The 21,696-nt window shown below is 48.3% G+C and overlaps 1 protein-coding gene across 4 annotated transcripts in view; it reads right to left on the bottom strand.

Annotated features, from left to right (window-relative positions):
- Positions 1-21,696, bottom strand: part of LOC105836176 (protein bric-a-brac 2) — a 456,038-nt gene that overhangs the window by 331,518 nt on the left and 102,824 nt on the right. For 2 of the 4 annotated variants that reach the window (XM_036286205.1, XM_036286212.1), the window contains exon 1: positions 10,584-12,640. In XM_036286205.1, coding sequence (XP_036142098.1) covers positions 10,584-11,546 — 963 coding nt within the window. In that variant the 5' untranslated portion in view covers positions 11,547-12,640. Of the gene's footprint in view, positions 1-10,583; positions 12,643-21,696 lie in introns of those variants that run through there. The other 2 variants (XM_036286199.1, XM_012680027.3) reach the window with 2 other exon arrangements.

Here is a 21,696-nt window from a genome sequence, read left to right as displayed (position 1 = left end):
AAGCCGAGGCTGCAAAAATGGGTTATGTAAATAAGGGATGAGACGCTTTTAACTCTTTCGGGATAGGTGCAACCCCGATCGTTATTGAAATTCTGAAGCGGCCCTGAGTCCGTGTCGGATAGACGATAGCAAATTAAATTTCCTCTCCTTGATTTCTTCTTTTCCTCCTGAATTTGCATGCAGGTTTTCGTAAAGCTAAATACCGAGATAATTCCGTGTGAAACGTCGACATCGGAGTTACGTTTGAGACTTACAACTTTAAGTCGTCGAAGCCCGACGGGAATAAATTCGTAGAAAAAGTTAAGGGATAGCTCTGCGTCAGGCAAAAATTCCTGAAATAAATTCCAATGTTTCGATATAATATTGTTCGAGCTAGTATTTATTTTTTTTTAAATATTGAAAGTCGGTTGCCGTCCATTTTTTTTGTGAGAAAATTAAATTAAAGGTAGTTCTATCGTCAAACAAAAATCCTGAAATAAATTCCAATTTTTGATATTGTCCGAACTAGTATTTATTTTTTTTAAAAAGTAATGAGTCGCCGACCACACATACATTTTTGGGAGAAAAAAATTAAATAAAAAATATAGGTTGTTTAAACATTGACGCGTATGAGCTGCAGGTTCTCATAAATCTTTACTTTATTCGTAATCTCTTTAACTGCATATATCTGAGGTTTCTCGTAAAAACTTTTTATATCGTTCGAACAGCTTAAAAAGTGTAACGTTGAAAGAAAAAGTTGTCGATTCGAAAACCTAAAAAAAAATTATACAATCTAAATTGTTAAGACATTTTCACTCCCGAAATATTGTAATTCGACTGTTGTAAATATATGCAGGTTACGTTTAAACCACACTCTTCCTGACGCTAGTCGGCATTGTCACGTTTCTGGTTCGTAACCAGTGTAAAAAACAAAAAAAAAAGGTTAAATTTAAATAGATTACTTTTAGACACTCACGTTTTACAAATCCGGTCCTACACGATAGAACTATATCTCAAGGGCAGAGCTGCGCTGAAAGCTCGTCATTTTTCCGGAACGCTGACTGTGCGTGATGATGAACGATAAAGAGGCCTCTGTCTTCACCTCTCCCCCCTCCCCCCTCGCTCTCTCACTCTGTTTTCCTACGCCGTCGTCGTCGTCATCGTCGTGCATTAGGAACAAACGCGATGCACCTCCGTACAGTATTTCAGATCGAACCTGGCGCACGCAACTAACTGGCAATCGTTCCACGGAAACGTACGGAGCGCAAAAATCGGAAGAGGGATTAAACGATCCCCGATAAATGCGTGCACGGCCCTTCTTAACGATTCGCCCCGTGATTAGCTCGTCGCAACTGATCGAACGTCGAGGACATTGGACATCAGGAAAGTGTGTATTTCTCATCTTCGATTCGCGTGCGTAAGGAAGACCAAAAAAAAAACTAAAGCCGTACGACTTGTAATAATAAGTTAAACTTCCTGCCGTCGGTATATTAACGTAAAAATGTAATTGTTAAATGTCGAGTTGAATTATCAGCAACCTCCCCTCCCCTGGGATGTCGATATTGCGAGCGCGCGTGTACCGGAGCTGAGGAAATCCAAAACGGCGGCAGGGTCCCGTCGCGAAAATCGGGGCTGGGGAATTGAAACGATAAAGAGCGAGGCGCGGAGGTCCGCCGTATAACGATACACCGCGGCCGTTACATTATTACCGAGAGGTCGTTGCGGGAATTTCAAGTCGGCGGGAGCGTCTTTCGAGTCGTCGTCCGGCTGAATGTTTCACGAACAGCTCCGCGGACGTTCCGGGTGGACGCGCATACAACTTTTATCAACGAGCGGATCTTTCGCCCTCCCTTTTTGACCGCCTGTCTCTCTCTCTCTCTCTCACTCACTCCTTACCCACCACTTATTCCTTCAATCCCCCGTCGCGGCTGCCCCACGGTCTCTCCTTCTCCTCCCTCTCCCTCTCTCTCTCTTTCTCCCGCCCCGTCAAGCTTTCGCTCGAAACGCTTGTCGTCGTTGTCGTTGTCGAGGGGAAAATACGGGGAAACGCTAAGCGGTCGCGTTTTTCCCAGCATATTACTTAAGCGATCCGACATCGATTTCCGGTCCGGGGGCATTTCCATGCCGCGAAATAATGCATCCCCCGGAGCGAGGCGACGACGCCGTGAAGGTCGCCGCCTCCCGCGGGACCGAGGCCAGACGCGGATTTCAGAGGGGTAACTTTCGACTTTCCGTGCACTCGGCAGCCGCCACTCGAGGCGAATTCTTCTGCAATTTTCAGCGCGCGCCTTAACGTAACCACTGCTCCGGAAAAATGGAGCGTCGACGTCGATACGAGGCTCTCTCTCTCTCTCTCTCTCCCTCTCTCTCTCTCTTTCTCGCTCGCTCGCTCTCGCCGTCTCGAGGAAGGACGGGGCGATTTATCGAATTTCTTAAAGTGTCTGAGAAAGTACAATAGCTTCCGTGCGGAACTCCACTTAGGCCAACGATAACACCGACAGCCATTTTTTGTCGATAGGAATTAATCCGCAATTCGTTTCGCGGTGGAGGATCTTATCTCGGAGAGATTCAGCCGTTTTTCATTCGTTTCTAAGCCCATTTACATTGAAAGTAATTCTCGAAAGCGAAAAAAAAGTTTAATCGCGAATCGCCTCGCGTTAAAAGTAACAATCGCGCGCACGTAGCGCGCACGTGTGTCACTCGTCGTAATTGTCCCGCAGCGCGGAAGTCTTATTTAAAAGACGATACAGGGAATGCGATTCTTTCCGCGAAGATCCTTAGCTTCTAAACGGATAGAGGGCAAGTATCATTTCGCAAAGTAGGAAATAAGGGACCATAAAGAAACCCGACGCAGGTAAACCAGCGAGAACATTGCGCCGAGATGCTTTTTCTCAAGCTTGAGATTCGGAACTGATTCCCCCTCAGTGGCACAGCGCGCAGAGTGTCCCGGAAAATCTGTGTGCAGCTAGAGAAACCCTTCCCCCACCCCCTCCCCCGTCTACACTTCGGCCTCCTTGTGGAAATTAAAAACTAAATTGCGAATTAATTTGTCACGTCGAAGATAAAAATCTGGCGGAAGAAACATGGGTAATAAAATATTATTCCACGTTCCAAGTTTTAAGAGAACTTTAATGGGGAATTTTAACATGAGCAATCGTTAGAAAAATATTTAAAGTGGAGTATTACAAGGTTGTGAGAGAGCAGATCGTGAAAAGAGGAATCCGCGGAGCGAAAGGAAAAACGCGAGGAGTCTGAGATGTGCTCTGTCTCGACTCCCTACGTGTATATTATCCCGATACCCGCTGCCGGTCCGGCGGCGCAATGATGATTCCGCGGAGATGAATCCCACGGAATATATATATATATATCCAGTCCGGTTAACCCGAGACGCGAGACGATTTCCGAAGCGAGGAAGGAAAGCGGCAAGAAACTCGCTCGCGCTCGCCCGACGCGGCGCGGCGAAGGGAAGGAGGGAGGCGAAAAAAAAACAATAGCGGAAAAGGAGGGGAAAAAAGATCGTTTGGAGAAGAGATAGAAAAAGAGGAGAAGGCAGTCGGGTAGGCGGCGCGGGGGGAGGAAAGAGAAGAGAAAAGAGAGGCTTCCATCGTAGACGAGGGGGGAGGGGGGAAAGGGGGCGGACGGGGGACCGAGAGAAGTTAAGTGCTCGGGCGCCTATGCGGTCCGGTTACCCCGGGATTATATTCCAAGTATTGCCATTATACGAGGAGTTTCCTAGGAAGGCAATTTTCGAAATATTTAAAATACATACCATTACGCGGCCGCGAAGCCGGCCCTTATTATAAAATAGTCCTCCTCCGTCGAGGGAAGGGCGAAAGGGTGGTTGCACACGTAATACGCACGCCGAAACCAACCGGGAGGGGCGGAAGAGGAGGGAGGGTCCTCATCTACCTACTTTCGAGATCTCGGAGCGTGTCCCGCCAATTTCGACGACGACGCGATGGTCGTCGTGCTTATGGAAAAATTAAGGACGCCGGAGGCTACGCGGCGCCCGCGTGTCGCATAATGCGCGTGTGCCTACGAAAAGGCCCGAGCTATCGCGTGCGCGGGCCTTTGCGTGCGCCAGCACTCGCGCGCGCAAAGAAAAAAGCCGGGAACTGGACCAGGGAGCGCGCACCGACTACTTTATAAGTGTAAACGGGGTCGCGTCCCGTGAGAAATCCCTCCCGTCGGGAGGAATGTGCGTAACGCCGGCGGATGTTAACCCTAAACGTAATTTAATTTTCACTTCTTCGACACGCACGTCGTAGAAGGAGGCGAGTCTTTTCCTCGTCGTTACCTCGTTCCTAAAATTATATCATGTCAAATGTCATCGTTTTTCACGTCGACAGGCAGGCCCCCCCCCCCCCGTTTCAATTTTGATAGCGAACGAGAAACAACGCGCTTGATCGAATTAAGAGGAGAGCTTTCCGTGCCGGTCCTCTTTTCCGGTACCGGGGCAGAAACGTATAAAACGCGTGCCGGAGATACCCGAAATCACCGGCGCGACGTCGATACGTGTCAAAAAAGTGCAAGGGGGGGGGGGGGAGGGAAGACCCTCTCGATCACTTCTGACAGCACGGTAATCGACTTCTGAGCGCGACGGTCGTATCGCGATCGTTTTCTGGACAGAGGGCCGAAAGGAGGCGGACGAGACGAGACGGGGGAGGGGGAGGGAGAGGGGGAGAAGGGATGGATGGGCAAAACGCGCATTTTAATACACACATCGGGGGCGGGCTTTTCAATTTTGAATCCCGTCGGGACGATCCTCTCGTTCTCCTGATGTATCGCTTACGTTACGCGTTGATCAACGCGACCCGATCGACGTGTGCGCGTTTTTACGCGCGCCTACGATCGCACACACACACACACACACACACACACACACATACACGCATGTGGAGACAACGAACGGGGTCGAAACGAGAGTCCGCGATTGTGTGGATGCCGCTACGAGTGCGAGGGCTGCATACGCGCGAGAGATGCACTTGCACGCGCGCGCGAGAGAGCGTGCGAGAGACGCGCGAAAACACAATCAAGGCCGCGCCAGGCAAAAACACTAATTTAAACGGAACGAAGGAAATATGTAGTCACATCCGGTGTATCAGGATGAATGGCGCTCGGTTACTACAATTCACGATTTACTGTTTCGCGACTTTTTTCTCTGCCGACGCGTCGGGGATCCGTTCTCTCCTGCCGCTCTTCCCCGCGCCGCTTTATCCTCTTCTCTCTGTCTCTCTCGCTCGCTCGCTCGCTCGCTCGCTCGCGAGAGAGAGAGAGAGAGAGAGAGAGAAGAGACAAAGAGAGGAAAAAGGGAGCGAGGAAGAGAGAGAGGGACGCGGGAGGACGAGAAGGATGGCAGGGCAGGACGATCCGGGAGGTAAAGCCGTTATTGCCAAAAAGGATAATGCGAGGGAAGATTAAATTTTTTTCGACCCGCCCTTTCAAGCTCCACCGACCGCGTGATCACGCTTTGCTGCTTCTCGTGTTGTACACTGTGTACACTTTTCGGGGGATGCGCTCGCTGCTCGCTCCCTCCCTCTCCCTCGTCGTCACTCTCTCTCTCTCTCTCTCTCTCTCCCCCCGAGCACGTCGCGCTTTTCGTAGCCCATTTCCGACGGAGCGAGAGCCTCGCGATTATTTTAGATCATCCCCAATAGTCACGCGCGTTGACGTCGCGGTATTTCAACTTCTTTTTTTTTTTTTCTTTAAAAATCTCACAAATCTGAAATCTAACGTTTCTCAGGAGCGGTGTTTAAGAATAATTGCATTAAAAATTTTTAACAAGTTCTCGCAGCTTTTCAAAGAGTCATTCGCTGATAGAACCAATTACGCTCAACTATAACCCGATGGAGAAATTAACTTAATCAAACTGAAACTTTTGCCTTTACATATTCGTGTTAAAAATCAAGCTACGCTTATTAAAATAACACTCGGTTAAAAACATTCGCTTACATAATGACATTTTTTTTATAGCGAATAATGGATCGCGGACAACCTGTTCCCTGGTACGTGAATGATTACACGATTAAACGATGCGATTAGAGCATGATTAATTAAGCGATCGTAAGAGACGCGCCGTGGGACCCGCGCGCGCGAGACAGGTGAAAAATATAATTTGTATTTATATACCGCGTAATGCCGCGTATATGATATCGTCGTGAGTCCCCTTCGGGCTCTCGGGGCCCGTTCGAGGTATAAATAATTGTTGTCCCCGGTTTTCGCCGCCGGAGGCGGGCGATTCATAACTCAGGGCGCTCCCTATTGATTCCTACTACCTTTTTGAGAAAGAAGCGCCGTTTCGTTACATTACAATATTCGTTAACGCGCCGTCCGTGCCGACGTTAATACCGCCGATAAAATGTCGAAATTTATCGAATTGAAATACCTCAGACGGGCGATGATTAGCAAATCTGTTACACAAATGCGGATAATTTCGGACGCCGAGGAGAAGAGAGACGCGCGTTCGTCGTGTGTTCGTCGTTACGGGTATTGGGGAGAAAAAAAGGTGAAATAAAAAATCGGATATTATCGAAAAATAAAAATTCTTATATGTTAATTTGATCGATGTGTCTGTACGTAATGGACTTTAGAATCTATATACGAGAGAAATATATCTTCTCCGACTGGAAAATTATTTCGTACACTTCTCGCGTTATTGAGAAACCGACCTTCGACAACGTGGCTCTCCCGTGGCAAAACCGAGGAGCGACCTCACCAACGTGTGCCGTCGTCAGGAATTTCGCTCTTCTCAATGGGGAATATAAAATTATTAGAATTAGATTTGAGGAGAATAAAACTCCCAAGCGCGCTTAAGTCGGTAATCTAACGAGCATCTCGTGTACTATTCGCCCGCACATTTTCCCCCCTCCCGGCTTACTTCATCATTTCCTTCGTGGTTTTCAACTTACGTTTCTCTTTATCCCGAATAAATTAATCCAAGAACTTTCACGCTAATACTGATATACTGTTTATACTATAAATGAAAACATCGCTTTCTCTTTTTCTACAAATTCCTCTCCGTCTCTTCTTTCTTCTCCCCCCCTTCCTCTCTCTCTCTCTCGCTCTTTCTTAAAAATAGCGACGCATTCCGTCCATTTACTGCAATCTGCATAATTACATTTTATTTCATCTACTTGTATAATTATTCTCTCCTCCTATTCCCTTTCTTCCTCTTTCTTCGTCCCATAAGAAAAGAAAAAAAAAAAAAATTCTCCACGTCGACGGTGCTTGGCAGCGCTCTCGCGGCTTGGCATTCCGCGATCCCCCGGATCCGCCATTGGCTTCTCTCTCGCCCGCATCAATTAGGTATTTTAATCGGAAAGGCACCGCGGAATAGTTGCGATACTACAACGGCGCGCATTTACGATACGCGGCGCGCACGGGCAGTCAGGCAGTCAGGCATACCCGGAGAATTGGAACGTGGTTGCGTTAACATAATGGAATTCCGCGGAATGTTATAACCATTATATATATATATATAGTATATGCGTATAGCGGATTACGTCATGGTGCGGTGGGGCCGACGACGTGTACGCGCCCTGAGAAGAGAGAAAGAAGAAAAAAATAATGCCGGTCGCTCACGTCAATTTCCTAGATTGAGCTCGCTCGACTCGCGCGCGCGCGCGGACTCGGCGCCTTTCCGCGCGTAAACGCGCGCGGCGTGTCCCCGTAAACGAGGCGGCTTCCTCGCTCGAGATTTACCTTCCTAACCACGCTAATCCGAAAACCCCGGAAACGTGAAGCTTTCGCCGATTATTCATCTTCCGGATGCAAGTAAGACGCGTCGAACAAAGATGTGTGCGTGCGCGTGCGTGTGCGTCTACGTAGTAATTGCGAAAAAATCCGGCTGTGCAGATCGACGATGCGCACATTCGTATCCCGCCGTCAATAATTAAACTTATTTAACTTTCCGATTAACTCTAGAACTCGATATTCCCATACAGATATTCTCGTGTAACGTTAGATACTCATGTATTAAGACTCCTATCCCACTTATCGGATTATGTTACGTAAGCAACATAAAAACATTAGCTGTCGATGTAAATTATAATATATACGTATTATACATCTGGATAAAATAAACCTTGAATAATGCAACGGAGTGTTTATTATCTCCAACTGTGGAATTCTAGACAAGTGAAATATATGCATACGCTCACTTTAAATTTAATCAAGATTGCAAGAACGGCAATCGTACGCCGCGATTGTATTATCGATGCGCGAAAAAGAAGGAGGAAAAAAAAAGAGCGACGTGGGTCACACACGCTGGGTGTCGCGAAGGGGAACGAACGTGAGCGCTACCGAAAGCACGAACGGAGAAGGGGGGGGGGGGAGGGGGCAGGCAGGGAGGGGGAATATATTTAGTTAAGCAAAGTTAAACTGTCCGGCCTAAGTAGACGCAACTTGCCTCCCATGTCCGACGGTCGTCGTACTAGTTACAAAACGGCTTGTAACTAGCCGCACGCTTAATAACTTGCACCGGTAGCGGACGATAAATAATGCAGGAGACACCGTCGTCCCGATGTAATTAACGAGAACAGTCGATACCCCAGGCGCGCGCGCGTATAGAGAGGTGTGTGGTGTGTGTGTGTGTGTGTGTGTGTGTGTGTGTGTGTGTGTGTGTGCGCGCGTGTGTGTGTGTGTGTGTGCGTGTGTGTGTTTGTGTCACGTACGCGCGCGAACGCGAACGAGCGCGGTCAATATTTGTCATCCGCTTTAACAAAAAGAACGTTACAAAACGCTCGGCCGGATGCACCCCGGCCAAATATTGACTGCGCTCATTGACGTTCATTGATACTCTCAATTAGCGCATACCGTCGAAGCCAATCGCCGGGTAATTGGGATGGCCCTCTACCTCCGTCCGCGGAAAAGCGCGCGCGGTCGTCCTCTCTTTCCCTCGTTCCGTCATTCCCTTCTCCCCCTTCCCCCCCACCCCTTTCCGCGCCCGCCCTGCCTCTCGCGCGCGTATATGCAGACCGCGGATCGGAACGCGGACGACGAGTTTCGGCGCGAAAACGCCGTCCCGTATAATTGGCCGCGCGGCCGCGTCTCCGAGTGCGCCCGCCTGACGTTTCCGTGCGGCCGGCCGGCCGGCCGGCCGACTCGCGAAAGAGCCGGCGGGCCAATTATACGAGGGGTGAGCCCGCCGCCCGTTTGCCTCCTCTTCCTCGAGGTCGTTTGCCTTGACTAGGACGAACGCGCGAGCATCCTAATGACGCGCGCTCGTCTCGTTAACGAACGACCGGTCGAGGATACGCGACTATCCCGGCCGAACATCTTCCTCCTTCTCTAGCGGGGAAAATTGCGCTCGCGCGTTTTCGGGTTAACCGTTCGGAGTTTCACGCCAAAGTTTCGATCGAGGGAGAGAGAGGGGGGGAGAGGGGGAAGTTCGCCGGGAGTTCACCCGGATGAGAAACGCCGTCGTTTCTTATTTCAATTCGCGACGGCGGCGGCGGCGGCACGTTTCTGATCGGCGCGGCGGACGAAACTTTTAATTGACCCTCCCGAATTACTTCTAAATGTTGGGCAAATATTGTAGTATTTCCCCCTACGCGTATTTATTTCAATATTTGGAAGAAATTTGAATGTATGCGCGTGCGCAGATTCCCGCTTACGGCGCAGAATTTTATTCGCTCGTTCATTTAATAAAATTCAACGAATAATGAAATTATAGAGAGACTTATAACGTTAAATAAATGGTAAAGCGTTGTAATAATAAAAAAAAAAAAAAATGCACCAGATAAATCTTCAGGCTACTTATATAAATCGTAGAGCTAAAAAAAAAAAACTTTCCATCTGGCATTTATATCTAACAGAAATAATCAATTTTTTTTTCATTTGAACACACATTTCTTGAATCGTGAAGACCTAACGTTACTTCTGACGGAAATGCTGTTTTTATCCTGTTCTCTTTAACAAGCAAGTGTAATTCTGATTATTTTTTTGTTCTTCCTGCATATTATTTCTACTAATTTATCTTCGGCAAGAAGAGAAGTAATATTTTGCAGTCATAAAAACAGGAAAGCTACATTCAGCGCATCGGAATATATATCTGTGATTCGACGTTATCGTGGATATAAAAATCTTCTAATTACAACACTCGGTGCAATTACGGAATTCTTGTTGTACCATTTGCATCGAAAATTACATATTAGCACCGACGCGTGCAAAGACAAATGTCCATACCGAGAACAAGGATTACTCGAAAGAAACAGTATCACTCTTGTAGATGAAGAAGAAAGATTCGTTTAGGAATAATTTTCAGATACTCGTGCACGCGTAATACGTGTATCTATGACATAATATCTACACACACGGAAGCTTTCTCGCGTTTATAAAAGAAGGAGCGTCACCGATGCGTTAAACATTTCTTTTTAACGTTTAATGCAGATTTGTCTTAATCATTTCGCGAATGATGACAAACCAGTTCACTTTTTCATCCTAACGGTATTTAGCATAACGTTCGCGGAGAAATAGTCGATCTATTACTTGGATTACCGAGACGTACAACGTGTCAACTTTCATCGTAACGAACTGTGTCCCTCGCACTGCCGCGTGAAAGAAGCAAAAAAGTATCATCAAGATAACGAATTCGAGACACTCACCCTTTCCTCCTCCCTAATCATCTCCGCGATGCCGGGCTTGATCTCGAGGTCATCGCCGGACTGATTGCCAGCGCCCTGCTGATGATGCTGTTGCTGCTGCTGCTGCTGCTGTTGCTGTTGCTGCTGTTGCTGCTGCTGCTGCACGCTGAGCTGTTGGCCGTGGCCGCCCAGGTGGTTGACGGGCGCGTGCGGACCGGAAGTCACGTGGCCGGGCACGTGGTGAGTCGACAGGGGATGCGAGCTCTGCTGTCCCTGCGGTGGTGGCGGCGGTGGTGGCGGTAAGGGCAGCGAGACCGGAAGTTCCTGCAGGTTGATCTGGGGCGTTACGGAGACGCTGGGCGTGCTGGGCGAGCCGAGGGACCTCGGGGTCGAGCTGGCGGTCGACGGCACCATGCTGTGAATCTCGGGGACGACAATGTTGGCGCCGATCATGTCCTGATCGTCGGGGCCGATGCTACCGGAGCCAACGCGTTCCGGGCTGGTGCCGGTCGGCGAACGCTCGCCGGACATCCGGCGGCGCTTCTTCCGTTGCAGGGCCGCGGTCGCGACCTCCTCGAGGGTCGGCCTGGACGTCAGCTCCTGCTCGCTGTTAACGTCCGCGAGGCCGCGGATCTTGAGGCTCTCCGCGACCTTGAGTAACGGCCCGATCTGTTCCTGGGAGACGTTGATCTCGCCCTTGTACATGAACTCGACCGCGGCCTTGAGCTCCGGCCATTTGATGTCCTTCATGATGACTATCGGATGCTGGCAGGGATTGTCGAAGAAGAGCGCCTGAAAGTACGGGCTGCAGGCCGACAGGACCATCTTGTGGGCCTTGACGCTGTGCCCGTCGCAGGCCAGGGTCACGTCCACGAAGCTTTCGCTCTGTAGGAGCTGATCGAAGACGTTGGTCAGATTGGTCTGATAATTGTTCCAGCGCAGGCAGAACTGCTGGGGTGACCCAGCTCCGCTTTGTTGCGTCATAATGCAGTTCCTATTTGTTTCCTCTTTCTCCTCTAATTCTCTAGGTGAGTCTCCCTTTCTTCCTTTCCACCTTCCTCTTCCTTGTCCGCTCCGTTTCTCTCTCTTTCTCTCTTGCTCTCTAGTCTCCTCCTCGTGGTGCGTCTCGACCCGGCTTCTCGGCAACGGCTTCACGGCTAGATCGTATCAGCAACGAGGCCGCATCTGCAACACACACATGCACAGCCACACGCAAAACCTCCAGATGTCCGCGCGAAACGTCGCGGGGGGAGAGTGCGAGAGAGCTTTTATCCGCGCGCCTCGTGGCAACGTGGCGCGGATCTGTCAGACGCGAACCGACACGGGCGTCATCGTCCCGCTGGGACGTCGCGGTCGAGCATCTTTTAGCCTAGCTCCGAAACGTGGCCCGGAATACACCGCACTCGAGCACTCTCCGATCCACTCCCGCGCCCGCTTTCGAAAGGAAAAAAAAAAAAGAGTTAGAGTTCGCCTTGTCTCCCCCAACGAAACATCATACACGACCGGGGAGTCTCTCCCAAGGGATCAGGATAGTCCCTAGAGGGTGAGGGGGAAGGGGAAATCACGTCCCTACTTCGATGCACCACGCGGCACACACTTGATCCTTCTGCTCTCTCTCTCTCTCTCTCTCCCTTTTTCTCTCTTTTTCCTTACAGTCGCTAGCTGCTGCCACTTAACTTTAGTCTAGTCCGAAGTGTGTCCTTCACGTTGAGGAAGCGTTTTTTTTTGTCCGAGAGAGAGGGAAAAAAGTCAGGCTTCACTTTGTGTCAACCACCCACCACCAACGAACCACCTTTCGAAACGCGACGACAACGATCACGACGGCGACGACGTTGCTTGCGACGGTTCCCGGCGACGAGATCGCGCGTTTTTTTTTTACGGATACGAATGCCGCTCGCGAACAAACGCCGTGCGACGTACCGGCGGGTGTACTGTCCGCGTGAGAAGCGCGTGCTGCGCGCGACGGAGGGCGTCGAGGCGACGAACGGCGTACGATCTGCACCCCGTGACGAGCGCGTCGCGACTGAGAGGGCCAGCAACGCGGCGGCGGTTCGCTCGAACGGCAGTGGTGGCACCGTGCGCGGCGCAGCGCTTCGCGGCAGCGGCGGCGGCGGCGGCGGCGGCAACGGCGGCGGCAACGACGGCGGCGGCAACGGCGGCGGCGGCGGCGGCCGATATCGCGCGAGGACGCGGTGCGGCGGCGGCGGCGGCGGCGGCGGCGGCGGTGACGGCGGCGGGAGAGAGAGACGCGTACCGCGGCAAGGAGACGGCAATGTTGCGCGCCGCGCGGGTGGAGGCGCCCACCGCCGTACCTCACGCGTCCTCACGTTCCCCTCGCACCGCGGCGCGGCCGGCCAATCGCGCGGCTCGCCTTCCGATCGGACGCGCCGACAGGCGCCGCCCCCGGAGACCGCCTCATAACCGCCTCTCTCACTCCCGCGGACTCCCGCGAGACCGCGCGTCTCGCTTTGTTCGCCGTCCGAGGAGGAGAGGATTTCTCTCTCTCTCTCTCCCGCGCGCGCGGCATCGGCCCCGGCGAGGCCCACCGATCGGCCTCCCGAAACGGCGATCCGCTGATGATGATGAGAGGAGGCCGCGCTTTGCTGATGGCGGAGGTGGTGGTGGTGGTTGTTCTGTCGTTATACTAGTACCGCTGAGCGGAGGTGGAGAGCACGGCAACGACGACGACGGCGGCGACGACGACGGCGGCGGCGGCGGCGGCGGTGACGATGACGGGGACGACGGTGCTCTCTCTTTCCGCAGGTATCCGCGTAGGAATCAATGCATTCGAGGAAAGAATCGCGCGACCTGTACCCTACGAAAAGTAGGTTGTACCTGTGTAAGCGGTGAGATTTAAACGAGTGGGTAACGAGAAGGATATTTTTTGAGAGCGCGATCGATGGAAACGCCGACCGATCTAGGGAGATGTACGACGTTCAGGTGGCTCCGAGGCTTCTTCGAGAAACAATGAACAATCGCCGATGCGAAATTATCTTTGATTCCTCCGGTTAATCGTTCGGAATTCAGAATCGATAGGGAAACTGTTATTCGCCTCTTCCAAGTTGCCTGTCAAAGTCAAAAAGCGTGACCGAAGTGGAATCACCTACCATTCCCTCGCGGAGGTTGTATAGAGGCGCGAGAGAAATAAACGCGTGGCGTTTAGGTCGCGTTTAGGAACGCTGTGAAAAAAGTTGGGTAAATTTGCTCTTTTACAGCTGGTATAAGTGAGTTCAACGAACGCTAGCGGCAGCGGCGTCAAGAGACTTCTACAGACACGGACGGCATTTTTGAGTTTCTCGCCTCTCGCTCATTAAGTGCAAGGATCTTGTTGCAACTGCGCGCAATAACGATTGTCCCGATAACGGGCGAGTAGAAACGTGCGCTCTAGCCGTATCTTCTGAATGAGCCTGGATACATCGCGTTACACAGGTCGATTAGCGGCATCCTTCTCGAAAACTGCCGTAATAAATTAGCACAAGTTGTGACGAGTGTATGATATTTTAGGCTCATATATCTCTCAAACGCTGGCCCGTGTGCGGAAATCTTTAGCTGTGGGCACATTTGTCTGAAATTCTAGACCCGTTAACTCGGCGAGATAAAAACTAACGGCGGAAGCTCGTAGGATCAACGACAGGCGTGCGAGGAATCTTTTTTCGGTATAATAATGAATATTTATCAAGGTGGCACTCGCGCATGTTCTCCATCTCTGAATTATTCCCGAAATAAGAAAGAAACCGTCTTTTCGATGTACGAAGTTTGGGAAGTAGTCCCAGAATAGACATCCATAGTTCCAGAGACAGATGGCCATAATAGAAACTGCATTAAAATATTTACCCGTTACAACGGTGTTTCGAAGCAGGCGGGGGAGAGGGGGTTATAGAGTATAGTAGCGATCTTAAACACACAGTTGCATATCTTCGCCAACTGTTCAAATATGTTGCTCTAGTAATATCGCTCTACCTCTGGAAAAATCGCGGATGTTGGCTCTCTCCCTCGGCTATTTATTCTGGTATCGGCGAGAGTTGGCCCGGTATAGATTATTATTCATCGTATTAGCAACAATCCCGCGAACGCGGCGCACCCCAAAGAACTCTCGCCGCCGCCCTTTCTTTTCCCGGCGGCGTGGCGGCGGCACGTGGCTGGGTAATTGGGGATGCAAAGAGCGGATGATTATTCAGCGTCGACGCGGTTTTACCGTCCGCCGTGTCCCGGGGACCAACAAGATGGTATTGACGATCGAATTTGGGCAGTCGTGCCTCGATAACGGAGTTACGAGCGCGACGTCGACGGTACCGGACGGGGAAAGATGGCGGTCTTAATTGAATTAAGGCTACAAAGAGAGACCGGTCCTCCGCGTTCGACCCTTACGAGACCCACCGGCCGGACTCCCTTAACTGGCTATTAACTCGAATTTTGGCGAGCGTTACGTTAGCGGCGGTCGGCCATACCGTCCTAAAAATCCACCTCTAACGACTACGTCGGACAAATCCGCGAAATTGCTCGCTAGCCCGAGAACATTATCTATAATTCGGAATCAGTTATTCATTAAAAGACTGTGAAAAGTCTAATTTCAGCGCTACACTTGAGACTATATCAATCAGTGGCGTACAAAGTGTCTATAAGGTCTGTCTCTACTTTCTGTATTTCGGAAATGTCTCAACGCTCTGAAAAATCGTGCACTGAGAAAAAAATATTGTTAATTTGACCAAATTTTTCAACTAAATTAAAATTTTGTCAGTTCAAGAATTTATGCATTTAACTTAAATGTACACAGTTACTTGAAATATATAAATACTTGAATAGACAAAATTTTATTTAATGGGAAAATTTAGTCAAATTGACATTTTTTTCTCAGTGTGAAATACATGTTTAATTATTTCTCGAGGAACTACTCTATCTTCCTTCTCTCAATCCATTCAAAAAGAGTAAGCTTCTGAAAATAATTGAAAATATTTCTCATAATTTTGGACCATTTTCGACATGTAGACTACTGATGATCACGGTCACAGGTATAATGCATCAAATCAGGAAGATTTAACCCTAAAAGGCAAATGCTGGGGTGCCTTATCACCCCAAACGAAATTCAAACTACGCTTATTTTCGCACATCTTTCGTGTTTCTTTTGTTTTAAGTGGATTTTTCAATACTCCTCTGACAAAAAGCACCACGTTTATGTACATAATCGTTTTCTTCATAAAAAGAACAAAGAAAATGCACTACTTAATTATTAATTCACTGCTGATAGAAAGGATTGAGATAACCGAGAAGTGGGATAAAATTTTACCCCGCTTTTACCTTTGAAGGCAAAGAAATTCAGTTTTGCGTTCTAGGCTTAAAGAGTGTCCTTAAGATTCATGAAGAGATGTATAGATACAGTATAATACTTAATCAGACAAGCGTTACTTAGTTGTTGCCTTAAGAATTAGTAAAAGAAGACATGCAATCAAGTTTCGAAAAAATTATCTACTTCAAGAATTGGAAAAGAATACCCTGGATATTCAGCACACTTATATATTTTAACCAGATAAAATCGGCAAGTGTTATTTAAGTGATACGTTGAGAACGTAGCGAGAGATGATGTGCCCGATCAAATTTCGAAAAGATTACTTCAAGATTCGGAAAAAGAGAGCTCTGAATGTGCCTGACGCATTACACTTGGTCTAAAATGGGGGGACGATGATAAAATCGTGAAGAAGGAATGAATGAAAATTTTGCTTTTAGGGCAGAGAGGTAAAAAGGCTGGCTATAATTATGGCGATGATACTGAAAATAAAAATTCGCAAACGGATCGGTCTCGTTAGGGGCATAAATCCGAGGGAAATTCGTTTTCCTCGATATATAGATTTACCGGCGTACTGCGGATTCGTCGTAAAGAATGCAGAGCAGAGTCTCTAACTCGATTTCAGTTTCCCGCTGCTCGAAAAACCGGCTGCTCCATAGTCGCCCTCCCCCCTCGTCGCGCGTCCCCTCGCCATAGAGATCGGGCGGGTGTAAAACCGTGTATGCTGCGATATTAGAAGCGTAAAAAAAAGGGGGGGGAGGGAGGGAGGGAGGGAGGTAACGGTGGCGATACCGAACGGCGAATAAGTCGGATATATGCGGACGAATAACGACGCTCGCGAGGCTTTCTCTGATGAAGGAATATCGCTCGTCCTTACGGGCCGCGGGAACGAATAAACGCGACGCAGCCAGCCAGCCAGCAAGCCGCGTTATTCCTTCGCACGTCGGGCCGCGACCTTTTCCCTTCGTTCTTTCGGCACGCCTTTGCTTTATTGCGAAGGCTGCGCGAATATTAATCGTTTCGCGGGCGCGCGCCTTTTGCGCGTTCCTGCGCGATCCCCCCTTGTTAGACGAGCGTACAAATTGGGATGTGTCCCGAGGGGATAATAGAGTCCGGAAAGGAAAAAGTTCGATCGTCATGGACGGAAACTCGAATTTATCTATTGGAATCGAGATATTCACACACGCGCGCACAAATTTCAATACAAATTCAATCATGATTTATTACACGATAATAAAAATCAGGTAAGGATCCCGTAAAAAGTTGCCCGTGTTGTTGGAGAAAATAAATATCGCCGGGACAACATCTATATATTCCGTGCACCAATTCTATATTAGAATTTTCCTTGCGCAAATAGAAACTTGTTAGTTGCCGGAAGAACGTCGGAATGATGCCGTAAACTCGGCTGCAAAAATACACCGGGGCGTACGCCGTTGTAAAAGCACGAATACGGTACGTACGACCTCGCAAGTACGAATACGTACTTACATTTACCGTCGCAACAACTTTGGCCGCTGTTACTCGAACGGCAAATATGTAATATCGAGCTTGATGCTACTGTAACACGGTTGATGTCGATGTATTTACAAAATACCGAATGTTGCGCCTATAACAACTGCACAGCCTCCTCCCCTCCTCCATCTATCCCTCCTGCAGATTTTTCCGCTTCTTCTCTCAAAACGGAATCGGCGAGACACAGCAGTCGCTGACAGTTGTAATGGTATAACATTACAAATCAATAAGATTTGACTGAGAACGTTGGTAACGTCAGATATAAAGTAAGAGGCGCAAAGTGAAACACTCGCTGATTCTCGGTGAGATTCTTTCTACTATCTTCATCAGCGATATTTTTATTTTAAGTGAGCAATCTCCGGAACGTCGTTTCGAATAATTCTCCCCCCCCCCCCGCGAATCGAATCGTCACTCCAAGAGCATTTTGAGAGGAAAAAAAAAAGAGAGAGAAATATTTGCAGGACACACACAGTATTCGCTAAGCCGTGGATCATCGCGAGGGCGACGAACGGCAACGAGGACGGAGGAGGCGAGGGGAGGGGGGTGGCACTGGCCATAACGCCCGCATTTCTCATATCGTTGATACTTTCACCCCTGCGTAGCGTAGCTAGGGCGAGCGAGCGCATTGTAAGGGCGCGCGAGGCCGAGTCGGGGGGGGAGGGGGAGGGGGAGGACTATAAATTTTACTACGTAATATTGTTTAACTGCAAACAGTATACTAACACCCTCCGCCGTTGCCGGGATGGAAAAATTTCGACCCCCTCCCGTCGGTGGATTCGTCGGGAGGATCTCCCTGCGTAAGGAGACTCAAACGTCCTTTTTTTCCGGGCGAGGGGATCGATGATCGCGGAGTTCCGTTGAACGGCGACGACCCCTGCGGGGGCTGAGATTCCTTCGGGCCGGTCCTCGATATCGAGCGCGACGAGGGCGGTACCCGGGGTCGAAAGGGGTCGGCAGTACTTTCTCGTTCCACCGGCGCACTCTCGGAGGCGAGTTATGAAAAAATACGAGATGAAAAAAACGGACGCGCGCGCGCTCGCGAGCGAGCGGCGCGTGGCGCACGATGGAATAAAAGCGCGAGGTATCAACGCGCTCGGATTTTCTACCTGTAACCGTTTTCCACCTGTAACAGCGCGCAGCTGCACGCGCGGGGCGCTGACGGACAGCGCGGCAGACGGAAAAAAATCTTTTTTTCCACTCCGGTAATAGCCCGGTGCGCGATCGCGCGCGCATCAAGCCCGCCCGTAAAAACGTATTCTAAACGGCCGCCTTTTACTTCTGAGCGCGATATCTTTGAAGCGGAGTTCGCGACGACAACTCTCGTTAATCTCAAACTTCGCGAAACTAAGAGAATAAACCTGAAATTACGATACGGCGCAAAACAGTTATATATTCTACTGATACCGTTGTTAAAACCAGCTACAATTTACGTCATGTAAAATCATAAGAATCCCGCGCGGCGTTTTCCTGAAACTCGCGAACATTGGCTGAACAAAACGCGCGTCTTTTCCGCGAAAAAATACCGTTTACATCTGTCTTGTGCCTATCTTTATACCTAAACAAGTAGAGAGGGAATGTAAATGTTTCATAAATTGTCCTGTACAGTTCTACTTATTACAAGAAACATTTAAGTAACAAAAGTATGAGATAAGAAATGAGTACTGTAGACAAAAGTTAAGATTACGTCTTGTTTTTCTGTTAGCAATACCTAAAAAAATCAGATAAATGATTTTAATTAATTTATGCAGCTTATAATAGTAATATAATATTGTAATTATGTTACTTTATAATGAATTTTAACATTTTCATAAAAGGATTATTACAGAACATTTCATATTCATACATTCTATATATATGATTATTATATAAATTTTTAGGATTTTTAGGAAATCTACTAGTTTTCTAAATCGTAAATTTTATTACAATAAATAATATTAATGTAAGATTGATAAGTAACAGTAGTAAAACTAATAATTGTTGTAAATAGAAATTAAAAAAATTAATTTAAGTAAGTTTTATTTTCATGTCTTTATTTTTTCATTATTGTTATTTTATATTTATTAAATATTTAATGCTGTTTTAATTGATTATTAATAAGTATTATTTAATAATTCATGTTTTTGATTATTTCAATTTATAAGCAAATTGTAAATAAATTCATAAATTGTACCTTTTGCCGTATATTAGCTAGCAGTTAAGGGCTCGTATTAAATTTATTATTAATAAAAATTTGAACATTGTACTAATAGATATATAAAATGACAAGCTACAATTTCCAACGTTCATTTACAAATCAGCGCTAAATAAAAAATGTAATTAAAAACAACTTTTTAAAACTTATAGGTGATAGTGAAAGGTTACTTTTCTAAAAAAAAAAAAAGTAATCTTCCTTTCAAATACCTTCGCAAATTTTTTATTCGTATAAATATAAAAGTTTTGTAAAAAAAACAGCAATTGTTAACGCATAAATCTTTTTTGTATTATCACACGAAAAAAAAAAACTTTATATAGATCTGAAAATTTCATTAAATCAATAAAATAATTATGAGTATTCAAGCTAGTTTATCCATAATTTTGACAGTCTAACAAAATTATTTTCAGATCTGCAACTAAATTTTTAGATACCCCAGCAAAACTGTTCTTTCCTCGTGTGCTCGGTGTCGTTGTACATGACGCAAAAAGGAATGTCCCCGTTTTCCGCGGGGTCTTCAGGAAGTTTCGGATCCGATTGAGTCTTTATTTCGTCGCGGCACACGGCGGGCGATCGATCGATCGCGCCCCGTCTTGCGCCACGCGTGTCTCTCCCGCGAGAGGTGGCTTAAAATTAGCCATTTCCACGGTAATCGCTACCTGCTCCGGCGACGCCGGCACTCCCCCGACATTACAGAGACGGCAGCGGCCTTGCGCTCGCATTGTACAAGAACAATGAGCAAAGAGAAATATTGATGATGCTGCCGCCGCGTGGCTAAGCGTGCGCGAGCGGGCGAACGCGTGTACGAACAGCCGAGTGTATACCGAGTGTCCCGGAGCGATCTCCTTTATTATTCAAAGTCTATATTTCCTTGAGAGAAAATCCGAAGAAACTCGCTCTTATTTCTTTTCAACTTCCGCTCACGTTCTTTCTTTCCTTCTTTCTTTCTCTCGCGCGAAATTAGGATCCCACAATAGACGAGAGTTGTACTTGGAAATTAAATGGATAAGAGAAGGCTCTGGCGTTTAATATAATTTTTATTTTACTTCCGTCGCCCTTCCTTCCTACCCAGACGAGTACACTTTATTCCGTTCGATACGTCGAGTCCATCACGGCAAACAATGACGAGAGGCAAAAGTATGCGGATAACCTATGACCGTGTTTACAGGATGTGCTCAAAGTGCATACCGTTCGTACTTAAATAAAAACGTTAGTAGACCGCATTTGGAATAGACCGTTTTGTGAATCATTAACGGCAAAAGTCGACGATCAAGATGTTCCGTTTTACCTCATAATGTTCCAAATTCTTTTTTGCTTCCTCGCTACTTCTTAATCCACCAGATAAAAATGCTCCTAAAGTATTTATCTTCAATTACAGCCGAGTAATTAGAACTTGGGTCCGTTAAAATAAATACGAAATCCTCCCGCTGCATCGAAACCATTACAGCTCTTCGTGGCCTCCAGGACATGTCGTTGCTTTTAGAGCACCCAGTACGCGTGTACATGCTTGCGCAACCCGAAAGGACCGTGCGTATATCGCGAGGCAGACGCGAGGACGCGAGACAGCATGAAAGAGAGAGAGAGAGAGAGAGAGAGGATGATGCGGGGAGTGGAGGATGCGGGAGGTAGCGAAGTATCTAGTTCTACACGTATGAGGGAGAGAGTGCGGAGGAAGCGCCGCCGGGGGGATGACGGAGAGAAAGGGAGCATGGGACAGTGGTTGTACGGGGAAGAGCGGGGGGAGGGGGACAGAGAAGAGGTAAGAGCGGAGAGAGGGATGGAGGAGGGGTAGCGGAGAACGAGAGGGTTATACGCTTAATATTTCAGCATCGCGAAATTCTGCCCCTGAATCATTAATCGCCCGCTCCAGGGTGGCGATGCCTAGCCGAGTCTGTGCCACCCTCTCGCCCTCTCCTCCCCCCCCTACCTTCCACTCGCACACCTCCCCCTCGACCGCATCCCCTTCGTCCATCCGGCGCTTCTGGTCGTGTCTCTCCTCTCTCGTGTTCCTCACCCCCTCCTCCGCGCCCGCCCGCGTAACTTGCCTAACGCGACTAGGAAAGCCATCCGCGTGAATATTTCGAGTCCTCGCAGCCGATGCAGGAATAGACTCGTCGACTGAGCCGTAATTAACCCGCTGATTAATTACC

This window comes from Monomorium pharaonis, chromosome 1 (genome assembly GCF_013373865.1).
Source record: "Monomorium pharaonis isolate MP-MQ-018 chromosome 1, ASM1337386v2, whole genome shotgun sequence".
NCBI classification, from domain to species: Eukaryota; Metazoa; Arthropoda; class Insecta; order Hymenoptera; family Formicidae; genus Monomorium; species Monomorium pharaonis.
Note: the sequence above shows the minus strand (reverse complement) of the source record. Positions and strands in the feature narration are given on the sequence as shown.